Source organism: Nerophis ophidion, linkage group LG24 (genome assembly GCF_033978795.1).
Source record: "Nerophis ophidion isolate RoL-2023_Sa linkage group LG24, RoL_Noph_v1.0, whole genome shotgun sequence".
Taxonomy (NCBI): Eukaryota; Metazoa; Chordata; class Actinopteri; order Syngnathiformes; family Syngnathidae; genus Nerophis; species Nerophis ophidion.
In genome coordinates, this window is record NC_084634.1 from 9,641,488 (window position 1) to 9,662,890 (window position 21,403).

At 40.8% G+C, this 21,403-nt stretch overlaps 1 protein-coding gene across 3 annotated transcripts; it reads right to left on the reverse strand.

Moving 5' to 3' along the window:
- Positions 1-535: 535 nt before the first annotated feature.
- cdca4 (cell division cycle associated 4) lies at positions 536-17,647 on the reverse strand. 3 transcript variants are annotated; one of them, XM_061886430.1, is made up of 3 exons: positions 17,431-17,647; positions 8,572-8,709; positions 536-2,609 (listed from the first exon to the last, which is right to left on the reverse strand). In XM_061886430.1, exon 3 carries the CDS (start codon positions 2,598-2,600, stop codon positions 1,698-1,700), a length of 903 nt encoding a protein of 300 aa, XP_061742414.1. In that variant the 5' UTR covers positions 2,601-2,609; positions 8,572-8,709; positions 17,431-17,647; the 3' UTR covers positions 536-1,697. The 3 variants fall into 3 exon arrangements, with proteins under 3 accessions (XP_061742414.1, XP_061742415.1, XP_061742413.1); XM_061886431.1 differs by having other exon boundaries at positions 8,572-8,712; XM_061886429.1 differs by lacking the exon at positions 8,572-8,709 and having other exon boundaries at positions 17,431-17,641.
- Between the last annotated feature and the right edge of the window lie 3,756 nt (positions 17,648-21,403).

Consider the following 21,403-nt stretch of genomic DNA (forward strand, 5'->3'; position numbering starts at 1 on the left):
GTTTATACATATTCACATATGTATATAAATATACATATTCACATCTGTATAAGGGTGTGTAGATATATATATATATTTATGTCTTGATTGGATTATCCAGAGAATAGTGCTCGATACCGTGGCAGAGCGCAATATGTAGGTGTGGGAAAAATCACAAGACTACTTCATCTCTACAGAACTGTTTCATGAGGGGTTCCCTCAATCATCAGGAGATGATTGATTGAGGGAACCCCTCATGAAACAGTTCTGTAGAGATGAAGTAGTCTTGTGATTTTTCCCACACCTACATATATATATATTTATATACACACACACACATATATATATATATATATGTATAGTCGAGGTTTCTGCGGTTTGTTATACAGTGCTTAATACTGGGGTAGAGCGGAATATACGTTAGGTCAGGAAAAAACAATGAGGCTGTATCATCCCTACAAGCCTGCTGGTCAGGGGATCTTTTATTTCCTCTTTGCAGCTCGACGGAGGCCACCGGACCTAAATGGTTGACAAAATAAAACCACACAACACAATCAATAGTTGCAGCTTTTATTATAAAAAATATTTACAAAGACGCTACAATGTTTGTTTTTTTTCCTTGATATAAAAAAATGCATACATTTTACAACGGTATTAAGTCTTTGAAGTTCTAGCTCCCATTCAGACCAGCGTGACATCCTTCAGGAGTGTTGGGTATCAATACTGTATTTATGTCAATACATCTCCTTTGCCTGAGTTCGTCTCTTCATCGCCGCGAGAACCCATTTGGGATGAAAACATTGCATTTAGCACATCTTCAGGAGAAAAGGCAACTGTTGCATAAAAGGACTTAGTTGGAGTCGTATACAATCATTTTGTAACGCGCATGACGGAGCTGCATAGTGACTGGATTTGTGACCTGGTTATTGGGGGTGGGGAAGAACAGGTACTGCGCTCAAACCAAAACGTGGGGCCTAATGGTGGACTGGACATTGTATGTACCTAGGTAGAATAAATACAATAAATAAAAACATAATAAATTAAAGAAATATGGCTTCTTCATGAGCTGCGTAGAAATGTTTGCTTCCCTGGATAAAAGCTTTGGAGAGTGACGGAACAGCGCCTGTAATGCGGGGACCGTGCCGGTCTGGCTCCAGTCCACCAAACCTCAGGAAGACACTTGAGTCTGGAATCCGGCTACATTAAAATCTTAAAAACCGCTTGGGGTAGGGGGGGGGCGGAAAAAAATAATAATATATCAAAGGATACTTGCAAAATCCCCCAACTGTATAATGCAAAAAAATATATTTCTATATACACATACGTACATATACATAGACTCCATTCATATTTGCTCAGATCTTTAGGAAAATATGCATCCATTCATTAAGATTTGGATTGACATGGTTGTGTTGTAGTGTGACGACTTGCAATAAATAGCCGTAGGATGGCGGACGTAAACGCGGAGAATGCGCAGAGAGGACCGAGTCGGACCCTCGACAAAATAAGACATGGACTGCTTGTGAATTTCTCCAAGTCATGTTTGGAATACACTGGAAGAAGAGTAAAAAAAAAAAGAAAAAAGGTCCCAATGTGAGCTGCCAATCCAAAAATATTTTTTTGGCTCGCAGGTAATCCCCCCCCCACCCACCCACTTGTCCCAAAACCTCCCCACAATCAAAAGCACATTCACAAAGTCCCAGGGAATGCGGCGCCTTTCAGGAGCCCACTATGATCTCCATGATGTGGTCCAGTTCGTTCAGGTCCGACCTGCAGCTGGCGCTGGAGCTAAGGGAGGGCGGCCCGTGGGAGGAGAGGCTCTCCAGGAGGTCATAAGGTCCCATCTTGGGGGCGCTCTGCATGCCCGTCAGCACCGTGTCCAGTTCGTAGTAGGACGGGTCCACGTCCGAAAACAGTTCTTCCAACGCAGAGTCCGGCGGGGGCGGAGGCGGGTGCTTGATCTCAAAAGTCCCGAAGACCTGCTCCCCCGGCCGAGAGTCCTCCTTAGGTCGCTCCGCCTCCTCCCCCTCCGACACGCACTCCTCGATGTCGTCCTCCTCTTCGTCCTCGCACTCCCCGTCGTCCTCCTGGTCTTCCCAGCAGGGCCCCATCCCGAAGGGCCCCACCAGGTAGGACGCCGTCGACAGCTGCGGCGAGACGGGCGACAAAGTGGACATGACCTCCTTGTCCACGTCCCCCTCCATCACCACCTCCTCCGAGTGGTAGCCCTCGTCCAGGCCCACCACCGGGTAGGGCTTGGGGCTCTGGCCCGCCTGGGCCGCCGGGTCCGACTGCCTGCAGAGCACCTCGGTGGCCACCAGGCGGTCGCTGGGGCACTGGGCGGCGGCCAGGGCCTGGGTCATGATCTGCCAGGTGCCGTCCTGCGTCATCTCCTCCTGGATCTGCCGCACCGTGTTGGCTATGAGCACCGAGCGGCAGAGGTTGGGCTCCACCAGCATGTGGCACAGCTGCAGCTTGATCAGCGACATGTCCAGCAGCGACTGGCGCTGGAGGCTGTACGAGGGCGACGGCGTCCGCGTCACGGGGCTCTGGCTGCCGCCGCTGGAGGCCGCTTCCTCTCCGGGGTCGGAGAACTTACGCTTGGTGCCCTTTGGAAACATGGCGTCTGTCTGATGGCGGCCAGAGGACAAAAAGGAAATCGTTTAGACACAAGAGTCGACACACTGACAACAATCCTGCTGTTCACTAAGAGGGGAACTGTGGTATATATGTATGTATATATGTATGTATGTATGTATGTATGTATGTGTGCGAGAGCTATGGAGGCTATGTGCTGCAATATTGGCCTGGATTTACACTGCAGGTCGGCGTGCCACGCCCAATTCCCATGTTGTGACCCGACATCCAACGCTTTTTGCTGTGCTTTTACGTCAAGTTTACTCTTATCTTCTGTTTTTTTTTAAATAGAACCAGTTTACCAGGAGTGTAACGGCGGATGCGGAACATTCCTTGCCATTCAGCGTTCCCACACGGTACGCATTAAGTGAGGGACGGGGAAGGCAGATAAACTGGTATCGCTGTAAATCGCGAAAAGATTTGTAACGGATGATAAATAAATGCTGATACTTTTTTTTTTACCCCTACGCTTTGAACCCTGCGGCTTATAATTTATGGATTTTTCTTCGCCAACGGCAAAAATAAAAATAATTGTATCAAAAACAAAAAACACAGACATGGTGTTTTATTGTTTGTGCTATGGCACTATCTTTGGGGGGGAAATCGCTTACTGCAGGTCGTGCTTTTTTTTTCTTTTTAAACTGGAGCGCTGTTCAGTCTTCTAGCCGTCCATAGCGTTTCTACTCGAATGGATTCGTCATTCATCACTTAAAGCAAGGTCTGTAAGTTTTACAATGTAACAAACTGTTTATACTTACTAAACCGTCCCATTTGTGATGCCTGTAGGAGTGTTTTCATGCATATTTGTACTTGCTATCATAATGTAATGGAGCTAGCGTTGTTAGCATTAGCTGATATGGCAACACGTTTACAAGTCTCTGTGCTAGTGTTATTAACTTACAATGGCACTCTTTTTGTTTCAGTTTTGTAATTTCACCAAAACATCACCGTGGAATTATGGGGTCTGTTTAGCTGATTGGAGAGCTGGCTCCATGACGATGACTTCTGTTTTGTTTAATCAGCCGTTTTACTGCCGTGTTACAGTTTCCGTTTGAAAACAAGGTATGTAAATTAACATTTACAGAATCTTACCAAATAAATTATGTCGCAACGTTTATAACCGGTTTAGCTCGGTTAGTAGAGTGGCCGTGTCAGCAACTTGAGGGTTGCAGGTTCGATTCCCGCTTCTGCCAACCTAGTCACTGCCGTTGTGTCCTTGGGCAATACACTTTACCCACTTGCTCCCAGTGCCACCCACACTGGTTTGAATGTAACTTAGATATTGGGTTTCACTATGTAAAGCGCTTTGAGTCACTAGAGAAAAAGCGCTATATAAATATAACTCACTTCACTTCACTTCATATATCTGCTGCCAATATATGGAATAATATATTTTTCTTCTAAAAGTTAGTTGGTGAGTTACATCCCTTTTTTTTTTGTGGTCTGAAGAAACCGTAAAGACCAAAGACACTTGCGGTCCGGTAACCGAGCAAAACCAGAAGTGAGCAATGGCAGAAACACGCGAAACAGCCAATCGTGAACATTATCAACTATCAAGTTCGATTGCGCCATATTGTTGTCCCGCTGTTGATTCTCTGCATGGAGTGAGAACAAAAAAATACAAGGAGCGCTGCAGAGAGCGAATAAATTGTCAGCTTGACATTATGGCAGTTTTTTGGGGGATTTTCCCAAACGGACCTTAGTGTTTCGTCACGGTCATCTTCTCTTTTTAACCCTCGTCCGTTCCCTATTCGGATGTACGGAAACAACATGTAAGAAATAAAAGTGCATGACTGTATGAATAAAATAAATAACAAAATATAACAAATGTGCTACTTAAGAATAATTTGGTCCAATAATATTTAAATATTAATTAATGCGTAACATAAATTCATTTCCATACTTAATAAGAATAACAGACCGAATTAAGTGTGAATTATGTGTGAATTATATTTATATAGCGCTTTTCTCAAGTGACTCAAAGCGCTTTACATAGTGACACCCAATATCTAAGTTACATTTAAACCAGTGTGGGTGGCACTGGGAGCAGGTGTGTAAAGTGTCTTGCCCAAGGACACAACAGCAGTAACTAGGATGGCACAAGCGGGAATCGAACCTGCAACTCTCAAGTTGCTGGCACGGCCACTCTACCAACCGAGCTATGCCGGTTGGTAGAGTTACACAGCTGTAACTCCTGGTAGTAAACTTGCAAAAAGTAGTCCTTGTCAGGTTTTTCTATGTTTACATTTCCACACTTAATGCACGTTCGTTATTTTTCATCTTCATTTAAAGAGGTTATTAATCAGATTTTGTGATTTTTCTTGACATTTCCTTTCTGTTTTGATAGCTAAGTGGATTATAACTCAGAAGTTACGTTTGAATTTAAATTTTCCTGAGGGAACTCTCCTGAAGGAATCAATAAAGTACTATATATCTATCTGAAATAAATAATTATAACATTTAGTACCTTTTATTTTAATATCGGAAAACTTATATCGTGATACAGTTTCCAGCCATGTCGCCCAGCCCACTAGTGACACATCTAGTCTGTAAGCTGGTCCGGTGCAGCCCTAGACTTTGGCCAAGGAAAAGCCAGAGTTTCTGATCGTCTCTTGTGTGGGGTTTTTCTGGTGGAATACGGACTAAGACGAGTGGATAAGAGGAACGAAGTGTCCCGCCATTGTTTAGAGAAAGACGGTTGCATTTCAACCTATAATATATGGTACTAAAATAATAGTTGTCTGCATTGCTCAAGAAGAAAACTTGTAAATGTTTTGTATCGCGGACCCCATTAATCAGTAGCACTTAGTTTGATGTTATATTTTAAAAATCAAACCACAATCACTAGACTACTATTATCTACACCAGTAATTCTCAAACTCTGGTATGCTTTCTGTAAAACGTAAACAAGATGAGTTTGCAAAGTATAAAAATGAGCTGAAATTTTTGGAATGATAGAAACTACTGTTCCAAATTGTGTCAACTGGATGTCGCAATTCTTAAGAGCGCACATTCCTTTAAGGGGGGCGGAGCTATGTCCGGGTCAAGATAGAGGCAACACTTCCTGTTAGGACACTAGTAATTAAATAAACAAATAAATAAATGCATATAAGATGTGTACGTTCATGCCTGGATTGTCAAAGATGTTGGTAACGTAACCTGTGATATTTGAAAATCTCTACATGTCCTGTTGCTGGGGACACCTTTTGTGGGCGCACATAAATACGCTGAAATAATTCCAAATTGGCTAGTTTTGTTGTAGAAAAAGCTACATATGTACAAAATAAAAATCTGCTGAGGAAAATGAGTAAATTACATTAACATTCTGTAACTTGCTTTTGATATTATTAGACATTTAATCTTCAGATGGATTAAAAATTAACACCAACGCAAGCTTTTTAAAACTACGTCCTACATTCCACATATTTGACTGATGATTGTTCTGAAAGTATAAATAACGACAAATGATAGAATACTATAAACCGCAAAATGTAAGTGTAAAAAACATGATTTCTTCTCTTTTCAAACAAAGACAATCTGAAGTTGTCTCTATTTTTAAGTTATCATGCCATGATTTTACCAAGTACCGAATTTTTGGATTACAAATCGCAGTTTTTTTTCCACAGTTTGGCCAGGGATGTGATTTATAATCTGGAGCGATTTATGTGTGAAATTATTAACACACTATTGTAAATTAGCAAATAATATCATTTATCTCGTTCACGTAAAAGACTAGGCGTATATCAGCAATCGTCACACACAAACACACACACACGTCAACCAATAAAAATTTGGCGGGGGCGGGTCATGGCACATTGTGAAAAAAAAAAAAAAGATGCTACCTACTACTTCTTCCGTACCTACGAAAATTGATCATTTCAACATTGGCGGTAACTTATAAAAACTGAGAAGGGGCTGAACAAAAAATGGCACCGAAAAGGAAATCGTATACATCAGGTCACAAGCTGGAAGTAGTGAAATTATGCAGCTTAAAGAAAGTTACGTAAATGTATAGAATGTTTTATATGTTATAGTTATTTGAAGGACTCTTACCATAATATGTTACGTTAACATACCAGGCACCTTCTCAGTTTGTTATTGATGCGTCATATAACGTACACTTATTCAGCCCGTTGTTCACTATTCTGTATTTATTTTAAATTGTCTATTCTTGGTGTTGGATTTCATCAAATACATTTCCCCCCAAAAATGCAACTTATACTGTAGTGCGACTCACATGTTTTTTTTCTTCTTTATTATACATTTTCGGTCGGTGCGACTTATACTCCGAAAAATACGGTAGTCCCTGTGCTCAAATGAGCTTGACACCCCTGGTGTATTGGTACGCCAAAAAATGACTTTATTAAAGTGCAGTGTTTTTTGTCCTATATTCAAACAACAGTGTTACCGTTCAAACTGTGCCACCAAAAGAATTGCTAAATAAAACCTCTGCTTTGTTTTCAATGACTACTTAGGCCTACTACACAACTGTATCTTAATGTGGGCCATTTTAGTGTTTTCTGAGGTGGTACTTGGTGGGAAAAAAACAGTGATCTACGCCATAGCTCATTGCCAACGTATCATTTTCATTGTCTTTTGCGGATAATTTACGTCGGATGTCAAACCATGCAAATTACCTTTCAAATGGTGTTGGATTTCATCAAATAAAATTCCCCCAAAAATGCGCCTTCTCTTTAGTGCAACTTATATATGTTTTTTTCCTTCTTTATTATGCATTTTCGGTCGGTGCGATTTATTATCCGAAAAATACGGTAGACCCTTTGCTCAAATGAGCTTGACACCCCTGGTGTATTGGTACGACAAAAAATTACTTTATTTAAGTGTAGTGTTTTTTGTCCTATATTCAAACAAACAGTGTTACCATTCAAACTGTGCCACCAAAAGTATTGCTAAATAAAACCTCTGCTTTGTTTTTAATGACTACTTAGGCCTACTACAACACTGTATTTTAATGTGGGCCATTTTAGTGTTTTCTGAGGTGGTATTTGGTGGAAAAAAACAGTGATCTACACCATAAGTACCAGTAAACTAATAAGATTTACCTTTACACCACAGAGAAAAATGTTAGATTGTCAGTATGGGCATAAACCTCTACATAACAAGCTACATATTTAATTACAGATTTGAATGTAAAAATACACAAACTAAAAAAAAACCTCAGATTTACCCCAAAATTACATATAAAACTGTTAGGATTGTTGGTATGGATGTACACTTTAATATAACAAGCTACATATTTAATTGAAGATAATTACAATCATATTACAGAGAACAATGTTCAATTGTTAGTATGAGCATAAACCTTTATATAACAGGCTACAGATATATTTTTCAACTTGAATGTAAAAATACACAAATATTAGAAAAATAAGATTTACCTTAAAATTACATACAGAACTGTTAGATTGTTAGTATGGACATAGACTTTGATATAACAAGCTACATATTTAATGAAAGATAATTACTGTAATTTTACATGAATTTGAAAGTCATTTAGGAAAACAGAAAATGCTATGTATAATTAATTTGGTATTTTTGTGTAGAAAAATAGAAATAAACAGTTTGTTATTACTGGCATATTACTTAACAGGCGGATTGTTTATTTACAGATAATGTCTGCAATTCCACAGCTTTATACACAATTTAAAAAAAAGAAAAAGAAAAATTACAGTGCAAATTTAGAGTAATTTACCGTAAAAATTGGATGTATTTTTTTTTTACAGTGTAGCTCATTGCCAATGCAGCACTAATGTATCATTTCCATCGTCTTCAGCGGCTAATTTACGTCGGATGTCAAACCATGCAGTGTAAATCCAGCCGGTGTGTAAGGGAGCAGCTGTGACTTTGTGAATGAACTCTACGGGACGCTACATTAAACAAAGTGTCTGTTTGTGGGAGTTTGGGTTTTTGTCGTCTGTAAAAAGTTTGCTATACCTTTCCTGTTGAGAGGCACAGGCAATAGCATAGCAGCGTGGTCCCGGCTGCAACGCTTCTAGTACGTTTGTATGAGCGACAAGCAGCTTTTGTTCTGCGCCATTTCTGCCCATTTTAGGCCAGTCTGAGGCAAGACTCCTGCTGGGCGGAACAACCACACTTTTAACAGACCACGGAGCCACCAAAAATAGCACGCTTTGCCAACTAAATGCGGGCGCTGCATCAAAAGTAAGCACACGCTAGCAGGGAGAACAAGAACACAAAAGAAAGGAATAAACAAAACAAAAAAAAGTTACGTGCTCCCACTGCCACCTGTGAGCAAGAAAATAGCCCATCAATAGGAAGTTGATTGACAAGTCAGAGCATTGACATGATTGACAGTACAGCGGCCACTAATGTTTGCAAGACAGATCAGGTTACACGCGTCCAAACCGGCAGAACGAGATTTGGACTCGTCACTGGGAGGGGAGGAAAAGCGGAGTTGACTTCCTGATTTCTAGTCCACGAATTAAAACAAGACTCCTGCCAACGTTTTAAGGTCCCGTAAAAAAAAAAAAAAAAAAAAAAAAAGAGCGTGGATCTCAGTGAAGCCACTCGGAACCGCAGCCTGACGCTTATTTATTTCTTCTTTTTTTTTTTTTTTTTAAACTTTCCGTCATCAGGCACAATCCAGCACCACTGCGCTCTATTCACATTCCTCTGTGGGATCTTTTCAAACCCCCTCCACAGACACAAAGTAGTATTAGCAGACCTTTTTGACACATTAGTGTTGGGGGGGAGAAAAAAAAAAATACACAATTACTAAACAGTCACTGTATTGCAGCCATAAAGTACATTTGTCATTTTTTCAAGACCAGTTAAAATGCTCCAAACAACACAATACAATTAAAACATGGTGATGTCCCACTCTGTGCATAAAGGATAAAAAAAACCTCACATAGACATTTTAAATCAATACAAAAACAGACATAAGTCCACATAAAAAGCAACAATAAAGGATAAATAACAGCAACTGTCCTCTTGAGGTTCGAAGTCCCCATATTTTTGAGCAAATGTAAGTCCGCGGAAAAAAGTTACGTGGATTTAGTGTTCAAAGACGCTGCCTGCAAATCTAAAAAAAAAAAAAAATCATGTAATTAAAGAAAGGGTAAGAAGGCAATGGTGATCATGGGATGTCTTCTTGTTTGTTAGCCTGTTAAACAAGACATGCTTCACAGAGCACTAACTCGCTAATAAAAGGCATTAAAACTAGTCATGGAAACTGGAGGGGGGAAAAAAAGGAGATAAATCCAGCTAAAATGGTTAAAAGTGGTTATAGTGTAGAATGTCATCAACACATCAATCACACATTGAACACAAAAGTCATGTTGGCTTCCTGGATGTCATTTTGAACTTCCTTATTTCCTGCTGTTTACCAGGCTGAGGTTGTGACATCACTGCTTTATGGAAGTATAAGAATACAAAAGTACAAATGCGGTGAATAATAACAGTTTCACGTGCGAGGAATAAACAAAATCTGACTGTAATAGATATACAGATTTTTGCAAACTAAAATTAGCCTGGTTTGAATAAGATACAAAATGTTTGCGGTGCAACACTAATACTAATAAACTCTAGTCTTTTATGGAGTGATAATTTCTTGATATTATACTAGTTTTAATTTTCCCGGACTAACTCTCCTGAAGGAATCAATAAAGTACTTTCTAATTATCTAATAAATCCGACAAAGAAAAATGCCTGTTACCTTGTCCCTACCTATACTTGCAAAATAAAAGTCCACTGGGTCTCAATGTCTACCATGAATTGATTAACGTGGACCCCGACTTAAACAAGTTGAAAAACCTATCTGGGTGTTACCATTTAGTGGTGAATTGTACGGAATATGTACTGAACTGTGCAATCTACTAATATAAGTATCAATCAATCAATCAAAAAATGTATGGGAGGCTTCAGCAACTTCAACATTTTTGTACATGATGTAGGACACTTTGTTTCAAGCCGCACTAAAATGCATAATTGTGTGTACATTTAGCTACAGGATAGTAAATATACTCCAAATGTCTTCTCTGCATTGCGATTTTCAGTAAAGTTTGTAGTTTCAGTTAAAATGAGATAAACGTGGTGCTTTGCTTCAGTTGTACCAAATAAGATTTTCGTTGAAAGTGTACCACATTGTTATGACGCTGACTAAGCCAGTGATTTTCAACCTTTTTTGAACCAAAGCGCATTTTTTTCATTGAAAAAATCCAGAGGCACACCACCAGCGGAAATCATTAAAAAATGAAACTCAGATGACAGTAAAAAAAAATCGTTGTCGCAATTGTTGGACATGACTTTAAACCATAACCAAGCATGCATCACTATAGCTCTTGTCTCAAAGTAGGTGTACTGTCACCACCTGTCACATCACGCCGTGACTTATTTGGGGTTTTTCCTGAGTGTAGTGTTTTAGTTCTTGTCTTGCGCTCCAATTTTGGTGGCTTTTCCTGTTTTGTCGGTATTCTCCTGTAGAAGTTTCAGGTCTTCCTTTGAGCACCATTTCCCCCATCTACTTTGTTTTAGCAATCAGGAATATATCAGTTTTTATCCTGCTTGGTGGGGGATATTGTAGAGTGTCACGTCATGTTTGGGTGTACTTTGTGGACACTGTCTTTGCTGTCGTCCAGCATTCTGTTTTTGTTTACTTTGTAGCCAGTTCAGTTTTAGTTTCGTTCTGTATAGCCTTCTCTAAGCTTACATGCCTTTTATTAGGGGAACTCACCTTTTTGTTTATTTTTTGATTTAAGCATTAGACACCTTTTTACCTGCACGCTGCCTCCCGCTGTTTGCGCAATTACCTACTGGCTGCCACCTTACAGATATGGGAGAGTATTACACGGTTACTCTGCACCGACACTCAACAACACATCATTTGCAGACTACAATTACTGGTTTGCCAAAAATATTTTTAAGCCATATAGGTGAAGTTACATAACCTTCCGCGGCACACCGGACTGTATTGTGGTTGAAAAACACTGGACTAAGCTTGCTTTAGCAATCAGGAATACTTCAGTTTTTATACTCCTTTGTGAGGAACATTGTTGATTGTCATGTCATGTTCGGATGTACATTTTGGACGCTGTCTTTGCTTCACAGTAAGTCTTTGCTGTCGTCCAGCATTCTGTTTTTCTTTACTTTGTAGCCAGTTCAGTTTTAGTTTCGTTCTATATAGTCTTCCCTAAGCTTCGACGCCTTCTCTTAAGGGCACTCCCCTTTTTGTTTATTTTTTGGTTTAAGCATTAGACACCTTTTTACCTGCACACTGCCTCCCGCTGTTTGCGCAATTACCTACCGGCTGCCACCTTACAGATATGGATGGGTATTACACGGTTACTCTGCACCGACACTCAACAACACATCATTTGCAGACTACAATTACTGGTTTGCCAAAAATATTTTTAACCCATATAGGTGAAGTTAGATAACCTCCCGCGGCACACCGGACTGTATTGTGGTTGAAAAACACTGGACTAAGCTTGTTTTAGCAATCAGGAATATTTCAGTTTTTATACTCCTTTGTGAGGGACATTGTTGATTGTCATGTCATGTTCGGATGTACATTTTGGACGCTGTCTTTGCTTCACAGTAAGTCTTTGCTGTCGTCCAGCATTCTGTTTTTCTTTACTTTGTAGCCAGTTCAGTTTTAGTTTCGTTCTATATAGTCTTCCCTAAGCTTCGACGCCTTCTCTTAGGGGCACTGCCCTTTTTGTTTATTTTTTGATTTAAGCATTAGACACCTTTTTACCTGCACGCTGCCTCCCGCTGTTTCCGCAATTACCTACCGGCTGCCACCTTACAGATATGGGAGAGTATTACACGGTTACTCTGCACCCACACTCGACAACACATCATTTGCAGACTACAATTACTGGTTTGTCAAAAATATTTTTAACCCATATAGGTGAAGTTAGATAACCTCCCGCGGAACACCGGACTGTATTGTGGTTGAAAAACACTGGACTAAGCTTGTTTTAGCAATCAGGAATATTTCAGTTTTTATCCTCCTTTGTGAGCGACATTGTTGATTGTCATGTCATGTTCGGATTTACATTTTGGACGCTGTCTTTGCTTCACAGTAAGTCTTTGCTGTCGTCCAGCATTCTGTTTTTCTTTACTTTGTAGCCAGTTCAGTTTTAGTTTCGTTCTATATAGTCTTCCCTAAGTTTCGACGCCTTCTCTTAGGGGCACTCCCCTTTTTGTTTATTTTTTGGTTTAAGCATTAGACACCTTTTTACCTGCACGCTGCCTCCCGTTGTTTCCAACATCTATAAAGCATTTAGCTACCTTACAGATATGGAAGAGTATTACATGGTTACTCTGCACCGACACTAAACAACAACACACTACAATTACTGGTTTGCCAAAAATATTTTTAACCCAAATAGGTGAAGTTAGATAACCTCCCGCGGCACACCAGACTGTACTGTGGTTAAAAAACACTGGACTAAGCCAGTGGTTCTCAACCTTTTTTCAGTGATGTACCCCCTGTGAAACATTTTTTTTAATTCAAGTACCCCCTAATCAGAGCAAGATGTTTTTGGTAGAAAAAAGAGATAAAGAAGTAAAATACAGCACTATGTCATCATTTTCTGATTTATTGAATTGTATAACGGTGCAAAATATTGCTCATTTGTAGTGGTCTTTCTTGAACTATTTGAAAAAAAGATAAAAAAAAAACACTAAAAACTTGTTGAAAAATAAACAAATGATTCAATTATAAATAAAGATTTCTACACACAGAAGTAATTATTAACTTAAAGTGCCCTCTTTGGGGATTGTAATACAGATCCGTCTGGATTCATGAACTTAATTCTAAACTTTTCTTCACAAAAAAAGAAATCTTTATGGAACATGTCCACAAAAAATCTGGCGGTCAACACTGAATATTGCATTGTTGCATTTCTTTTCACAGTTTATGAACTAACATTCATCTTTTGTTGAGGTATTATTCAATAAATAGATTTATAAAGGATTTTTACTTTTTTTAGAATATTTTTCAAAAATCTCACGTACCCCCCATTTCAGAACCACTGGCCTAAGGTATGTATACTGTGTACTTTTATTGTTTTTTTCCTTAAAAACCAAAACAATAAACGCTGACATTGAGCTTAGTTTGTTCGTTTAAAGAAATTCTAAACTACATTTGTAATGTCACCTACAAAAATAAAGCTAATCATTCCACGAAAAAGAAAATAAAACAAATAAGAGTTTTGCGTCAATAGGTATACTCATGTTAAAGGGGAACATTATCACCAGACCTATGTAAGCGTCAATATATACCTTGATGTTGCAGAAAAAAAGACCATATATTTTTTTAACCGATTTCCGAACTCTAAATGGGTGAATTTTGGCGAATTAAACGCCTTTCTGTTTATCGCTCTTGGAGCGATGACGTCATAACGTGACTTCACTTAGGTAATAAAGCCGCCATTTTCACGTTCTCAAACACATTACAAACACCGGGTCTTAGCTCTGTTATTTTCCATTTTTTCGACTATTTTTTGGAACCTTGGAGACATCATGCCTCGTCGGTGTGTTGTCGGAGGGTGTAACAACACTAACAGGGAGGGAGGGATTCAAGTTGCACCACTGGCAAGAAATCTGCCGCCAGAACCCCATGGAATTTGCCAGAGTGTCTGCACATTTTACCGGCGATGCTAAGACAGAGATGTATGGCTAACCTGCAGATGCATTTGCAACGATAAAGTCAACGAAATCACAAAGGTGAGTTTTGTTGATGTTGTTGATTTATGGGCTAATCAGACATATTTGGTCGCCGCGTGACTGCCAGCTAATCGATGCTAACATTCTATTTAGGCTAGCTGTATGTACATTTGAAACTAAATACCCACATTTAATGCGAAACAAACACTTACCAATCGACAGATTTAAGTTGCTCCAGTGTCACAAGATGCGAAAGTCCTGATCGTTTGGTCCGCACATTTTACCGGCAATGCTAATAAGGCAGCTATATGGCCGAATAGCGTCAATAGCTTTTCGCTCAATAGCTTCAGTTTCATCTTCAATTTCGTTTTCGCTATCTGCCTCCATACTCCAACCAATCGTTTCAATACATGCGTAATCTGTTGAATCGCTTAAGCTGCTGAAATCTGAGTCTGAATCCGAGCTAATGTCGCTATATCTTGCTGTGCTAGTCGCCATTGTTTGTTTACATTGGCAGCACTGTATGACGTCACAGGAAAACGGATAGTGGCTTCAAAGATAGCGAAAATTAGGCACTTTAAATAGGCTGACCATACGTCCTCTTTTCCCCGGACATGTCCTCTTTAGCGTTTTTTTTTTTAAACGCGTCAAATGTCCGGCATTTTGAATTAGGGTTGTGTGTATTTGTTGGCTGAGTTCTTAACATTTACTTTCAGACCGTGCATATCACAACACACAAGATGCCGTCATGGCGACACACCATCCCCCTTTACCGGGCTACCGCGCATGCTAGTCACTCCTGTTGCATGCTGGGTGGTGTAGTCCTTTTATTCCCTGGCTCCTAACATCACACTAGCTGTAAATATTGCAGCGGCTGGCTACGGGGTGTTAGCCAATGGCTTTGGTTGGGGGGCGGGACTTCCGGGGAAGTTAGGGAAGTGACGCTATTGACAGGAAGTGTTGGTTCAAGTTTTGCCGGGAAAAGGAAATAGACTTCTTGGTAAACACTAAGGTGAGTGTAAGACTCCAGAGATTTAAGGGCGATATAGCTCGGTTGGTAGAGTGGCCGTGCCAGCAACTTGATGGTTGCAGGTTCGATTCCCGCTTCTGCCATCCTAGTCACTGCCGTTGTGTCCTTGGGCAAGACACTTTACCCACCTGCTCCCAGTGCCACCCACACGGGTTTAAATGTAACTTAGATATTGGGTTTCACTATGTAAAGCGCTTTGAGTCACTAGAGAAAAGCGCTATATAAATATAATTCACTTCACTAAGCGTTAAATATAAAATGTATGTATGCCCTGGCACACCATTATCATTTCATGACCCAAGCAAAACACGTTTTACACTTTTATACTGATATAAATACACCTACAACTTATTAAATAAAAACATAGGAAAAACTACCAGCAGCGGTAAAGTTTAGATCCATGAAGGGAAGAAGAAAGTGAATGAATGTTTATAACTGAATACATTTACATATGTATAGACATTTGTTTTCTTTTTTTTAAATTATTTTTTAAAAATGAATTAAGTAACGTTTATGACAACCTTTTTCAAAAACACGATATAGAATGTGAGATACAACAGGATAAGCAATAGGTTTATCATTTGTTTTCAAAACGCTTACAAAAAAGCGGGACCTCAAAAATCTACTGTGGGACCCCATTTTTATGACTTGATGGGGTCCCCGGGACCACATTTTAGAAATCCCTAGCACCATCACAGCAGAAAAAAATGCTTTATTTAAATAAATATATTTATAAAGCAAGTTCGAGTATCATTGGCAAATTTAAACCGACTCCCGGCCTTAGCACGCATATATAATAAATGATAAATGGGTTGTACTTGTATAGCGCTTTTCTACCTTCAAGGTACTCAAAGCGCTTTGACACTACTTCCACATTTACCCATTCACACACACATTCACACACTGATGGAGGGAGCTGCCATGCAAGGCGCCAACCAGAACCCATCAGGAGCAAGGGTGAAGTGTCTTGCTCAGGACACAACGGACGTGACGAGGTTGGTACTAGGTGGGAATTGAACCAGGGACGCTCGGGTTGCGCACGGCCACTCTCCCACTGCGCCATGCCGTCCCGTCTATATGATTAGATTAGATTAGATAGTACTTTATTTATTCCGTCAGGAGAGTTCCTTCAGGAAAATTACAATTTTCAGCACAATCCCATTCAAGATCAGACAAACATTAAAGGGAGACAGAACAGGATCGCTGACGATATGTGTCCTCTTTTTGGGATTTCAGAATATGGTCAGCCTAACTTTAAAGCTTTTTTGGGGGGATATTCCGGGACAGGGTAAAATCTTGAAAACAATTCAAAATATAAGACAAGCCACTGGGAACTGATTTTCATTGCTTTTAACCCTTTTGAACTTGTGATAATGTTCCCCTTTAAGAAAAAAAAAACACTATCGCGCCTAAAAGGGCATGCGAGATTAAAGCAACAAATAAATAATAAAACTACATAAGTGTATTTTAATGTAATATAAGTGAGTAATAGAAGACGTAAACAAAGTGTGTTTGGTGTTGACGGACACAAGACGCAGTGTAGCTTTACGTCAATGGCTGCTAGCCTAGCCCATCCCCCACCGCGCGGCCCTGCTCGCCGTCAAAAATCAATAACGCTCATCCTTATCGTTTCTTTCTCTATCGCCCGGCACCACGACGACGCTATTAGCCGCGGAAAGGCGGACTTCGCGCGGGTACCGTCGACGCGAGCCGCTCGGCGCTGAGAGCAAACAGCGGGCGTCTTAGCCGCGGTGTGCTTTTGTCTTTCCCGGCGCGACAATGAGGCCATTTTGGGCTGCTAAGCTAAGCTAACCCCGGCTAGCGGCTAGCTGGGGTGGGGGCGAGCGCAGCGGGCTACAATGTTGCGAGAACCGGGCGAAAATGGGCCTTAATCGGGGTTAAAAGTCACCAAGCGCCGGTGCGTGTCGCCGCTTCCAACTTTCGCGTCTGTAAAGGCGAAAACGGCAAGCTAATTAGCCGCGCCGAGCGCCCACCCATTCCTCCGCGGTGCCTCTCTTCCTCCTGCCGCCGTCACCGAAAGCACTTTTTTAAACTTGCCCCCAAAAAAAACACAAAACAAGAAAGACATGAGCGTCCCGGGCACGGACCTCCATGGCGACACTCACCTGCTCTTCGTCTTATCTGAGTCCGGCCTCGCTCATAGGATCGACGGCAGGGAAAAGCGGAGATGAGGCTCCGATGAGATCATTCATGCCACGGCTTCAAAAAGTGAAGTCTCCGCTGCTGCTGTGGAGCCGCCAGCCAGCCAGCCAGTCAGCCAGGGAGGGGGGAGGGGAGCCGACACACACGGCCGCCATATGCCTCCCATTCCTCGCTAATCATCTTCATCATTGCTCTTCCTCGCGGTGCTCCGGACGCAAGTCTCGCAGCGTCTCCCAGTTTTCCGATTAAATGGCCATTCTCTCATTTTAACAACCGCTGGATAAAATCATTTGGATTGATTGATAGATTGAAACTTTTATTAGTAGATTGCACAATACAGTACATATAACTCTCACCATGTTGAACTCTAACTTATAATAATAATTCACCCCTATACATTATATCAGTGATTCTCAAATGGGGGTACTTGAAGGTATGCCAAGGGGTACTGAGATTTTTTTTTTTAAAGGGGAACATAATCACAATTTCAAAAGGGTTAAAAACAATAAAAATCAGTTCCCAGTGGCTTGTTTTATTTTTTGAATTTTTTTTCAAAATTTTACACCTCCCGGAATATCCCTCAAAAAAGATTTAAAGTTCTTGATTTTCGCTATTTGCGATGCGACTGTCCATTTCCCTGTGACGTCATACAGGACTGCCAAAACAAACAACACGGCGGTTACCACAGCAAGATATAGCGACATTAGCTCGGATTTAAGCGATTCAACAGATTACGCATGTATTGAAACAGATGGTCGGAGTATGGAGGCAGATAGCGAAAACGAAATTGAAGAAGAAATTGAAGCTATTGAGCGAATAGCTATTGACGCTATTCGGCCATAGCATGGGTGTACCTAATGAAGTGGCCCATAGCACGGCTGCCTTATTAGCATCGCCGGTAAAATGTGCGGACCAAACGATCAGGACTTTCGCATCTTGTGACACTGGAGCAATTTAAATCCGTCGATTGGTAAGTGTTTGTTTCGCATTAAATGTGGGTATCTAGTTTCAAATGTACATACAGCTAGCGTAAATAGCATGTTAGCATCGATTAGCGTGGCATGTTAGCATCGATTAGCTGGCAGTCATGCCGTGACCAAATATGTCTGATTAGCACATAAGTCAACAACATCAACAAAACGCACCTTTGTGGTTTCGTTGACTTTATCGTTGAAAATGCATCTGCAGGTTATCCATACATCTCTGTGCCATGTCTGTCTTAGCATCGCCGGTAAAATGTGCAGACACTCTGGTACATTCAATGGGGGTTTGGAGGCAGATTTCTTGCCAGTGGTGCAACTTGAATCCCTCCCTGTTAGTGTTGTTACAACCTCCGACCACACACCGACGAGGCATGATGTCTCCAAGGTTCCAAAAAATAGTCGAAAAAACGGAAAATAACAGAGCTAAGACCCGGTGTTTGTAATGTTTTGAAAATGAAAATGGCGGGTTTATTACCTCGGTGACGTCACGTTCTGACGTCATCGCTAAAAGAGCGATAAACAGAAAGGCATTTAATTTGCCAAAATTCACCCATTTAGAGTTCGGAAATCGGTTAAAAAAATACATGGTCTTTTTTCTGCAACATCAAGGTATATATTGACGCTTGCATAGGTTTGGTCATAATGTTCCCCTTTAAATATTCTAAAAATAGCAACAATTCAAAAATCCTTTATAAATACAGTATTTCCTTGAAGTGTCGCCGGGGCGCAAATGAATTTCAAACTTCTTCTCACTCCGGCGCTTACCAAAGGTATGCGGTAGAGATGCGCGGTTTGCGGTCTCATCCGTGGATAATAGAATAGAATAGAATAGAATGAACTTTATTGTCATTATATTTGCATATAACGAGATTAAAGACTCCAACTTAAGGTGCGGTAGTGGGAACAAATATGGAGTGAAATAAATGACATAAAAGGTAAAAAGGAAAAACTAACAATTGAAATAAACAGACTACTATCCAATAAAAATAATAAGCAATCCTGTACAATATACAAAACACTATAGAAGTACAAAATACTGTATAATATACAGAGCAAGACAGGAGTACCGAAGTAATAAATAACAATCAGTATTGGACGTATTGCACTCGAAGGGTAATATTGTACAGTAGGGTATTAGGGCATGATATGATATTGTATAGGGGTGAATTATTATTATTTTAAGTTAGAGTTCAACATGGTGACAGCTTTGGGAAAGAAGCTGTCGCTGAGCCTGTTTGTTCTGGCTCTGATGCACCTGTAGCGCCTGCCTGATGCTAGCAAGTCGAACAGGTGGAAACCAGGGTCTGTGCTGTCCTTGGTGATGTTTTTTTGCTCTGTTGAGGCAACGGGAGTTGTGTAAGTCCTTCAAAGAGGGCAGGGGACAGCCAATGATTTTTTGTGCAGACTTTATGACCCTCTGAATCGCCTGTTTGTCTGCTTCAGTGCAGCTGGCGTACCACACTGTTATGCAGTACGTCAGCAGGTCGGGTGGGTGACACGACGACAAAATTGATTTTAAATAGATTCGGGCAGGTGGCGGTTGTACCATTTGGAAAAAATTAATATACATAGTTCAGGGATCGGCAACTTTTACCACTCAAAGAGACATTTTGACCCGTGTCACAAAGTGATGAAGACGAAAGGAGCCTCAAACATTCTCGCGAATATCTGCTGGCGGTCACCAAGATGATAAGAAACGGGGCGTGCTATGAAGCCATTGCCTTTGACGCCTTCTACTACATGTACATACGGCTTGCCAGTCCAGCAACATAAAGTACGTGGTTTCCGCAGACACACACGACTGCAAGGCATACTGGGTGACACAGAATACACTGATGGTTGTGATATAAACAACTTTAACACTCTTACTAATATGCGCCACACTGTGAAGCATGAATGACAAACACATTTCGGGAGAACATCCTCACAGTAACACAACATAAATGCAACACGAAAAATACCCAGAATCCTTTGCATCCATGACTAACCCCGTGCGTCGGTAAGGTGGGCGGGGTTGTGGGCACGGGGGTGTAAAATATAATCTGGAAGAGTCATGGATACAAAGGATTCTTGGTATTTGTTGTGTTGCATTTATGTTGTGTTACTGTGAGGATGTTCTCCCGAAATGTGTTTGTCATTCTTGTTTGGTGTGGCTTCACAGTGTGGAGCATATTAGTAAGAGTGTTATAGTTGTTTATATCACAACCATCAGTGTACTCTGTATCACCCAGTATGCCTTTCAATCTTGTACGTGCATCTGTAGAAGCTGCATACAACATGTTAGTGGACTGGCAAGCAGTTTGAACATGTTGTTGAAGGCGTTAAAGGCAATGGCTTCATAGCACGCCCTTATTCTCGTTATCTGGATGAGCACCAGCAAATGTTTGCGAGAATGATTGTGGCTCCCATTGTCTTCTTCACTCTGTGAAACGGATCAAAGTAACTCTTTGAGTGGTAACGATTGCGAACCCCTGATATATAAGAACGGGAGGGTGGCGGGCGGTTGCGGTTTTAATAAAATGTTGGTTCGGGTAAATGGCGGTTGGATGTTGACTTTAGTGATGCGGTTGTGGATGATATAATTGCCTATCCGCGCATCTCTAGTATGCGGTAAAAGTAAGCATGCGCTAATTATTTTAAAACCTCTTCTCACTCCGGCACTTACCAAAGGTATGCAGTACAAATTTGACTGTGATGTAAGCTTGGAACTTATATCCTACTGAATAGCTCTTAATCTTCTTCCCTTTATGCGTTTTCAAATTACCGGTATTGAAATCAGCCTCCTCCATTTTGAAAATGATGACAGGGGAAGTGTCACTCGTGACGTCACGAGTTTGACCAGGCGGTAATACTAAGCATGCGCTAATTATTTTGGGAAGCGAGTTTGACCCGGCAGTAATTCAAGGCAGGCGCGTACTATATAACCTGCGGCAATTCAAGGAAATACGGTATA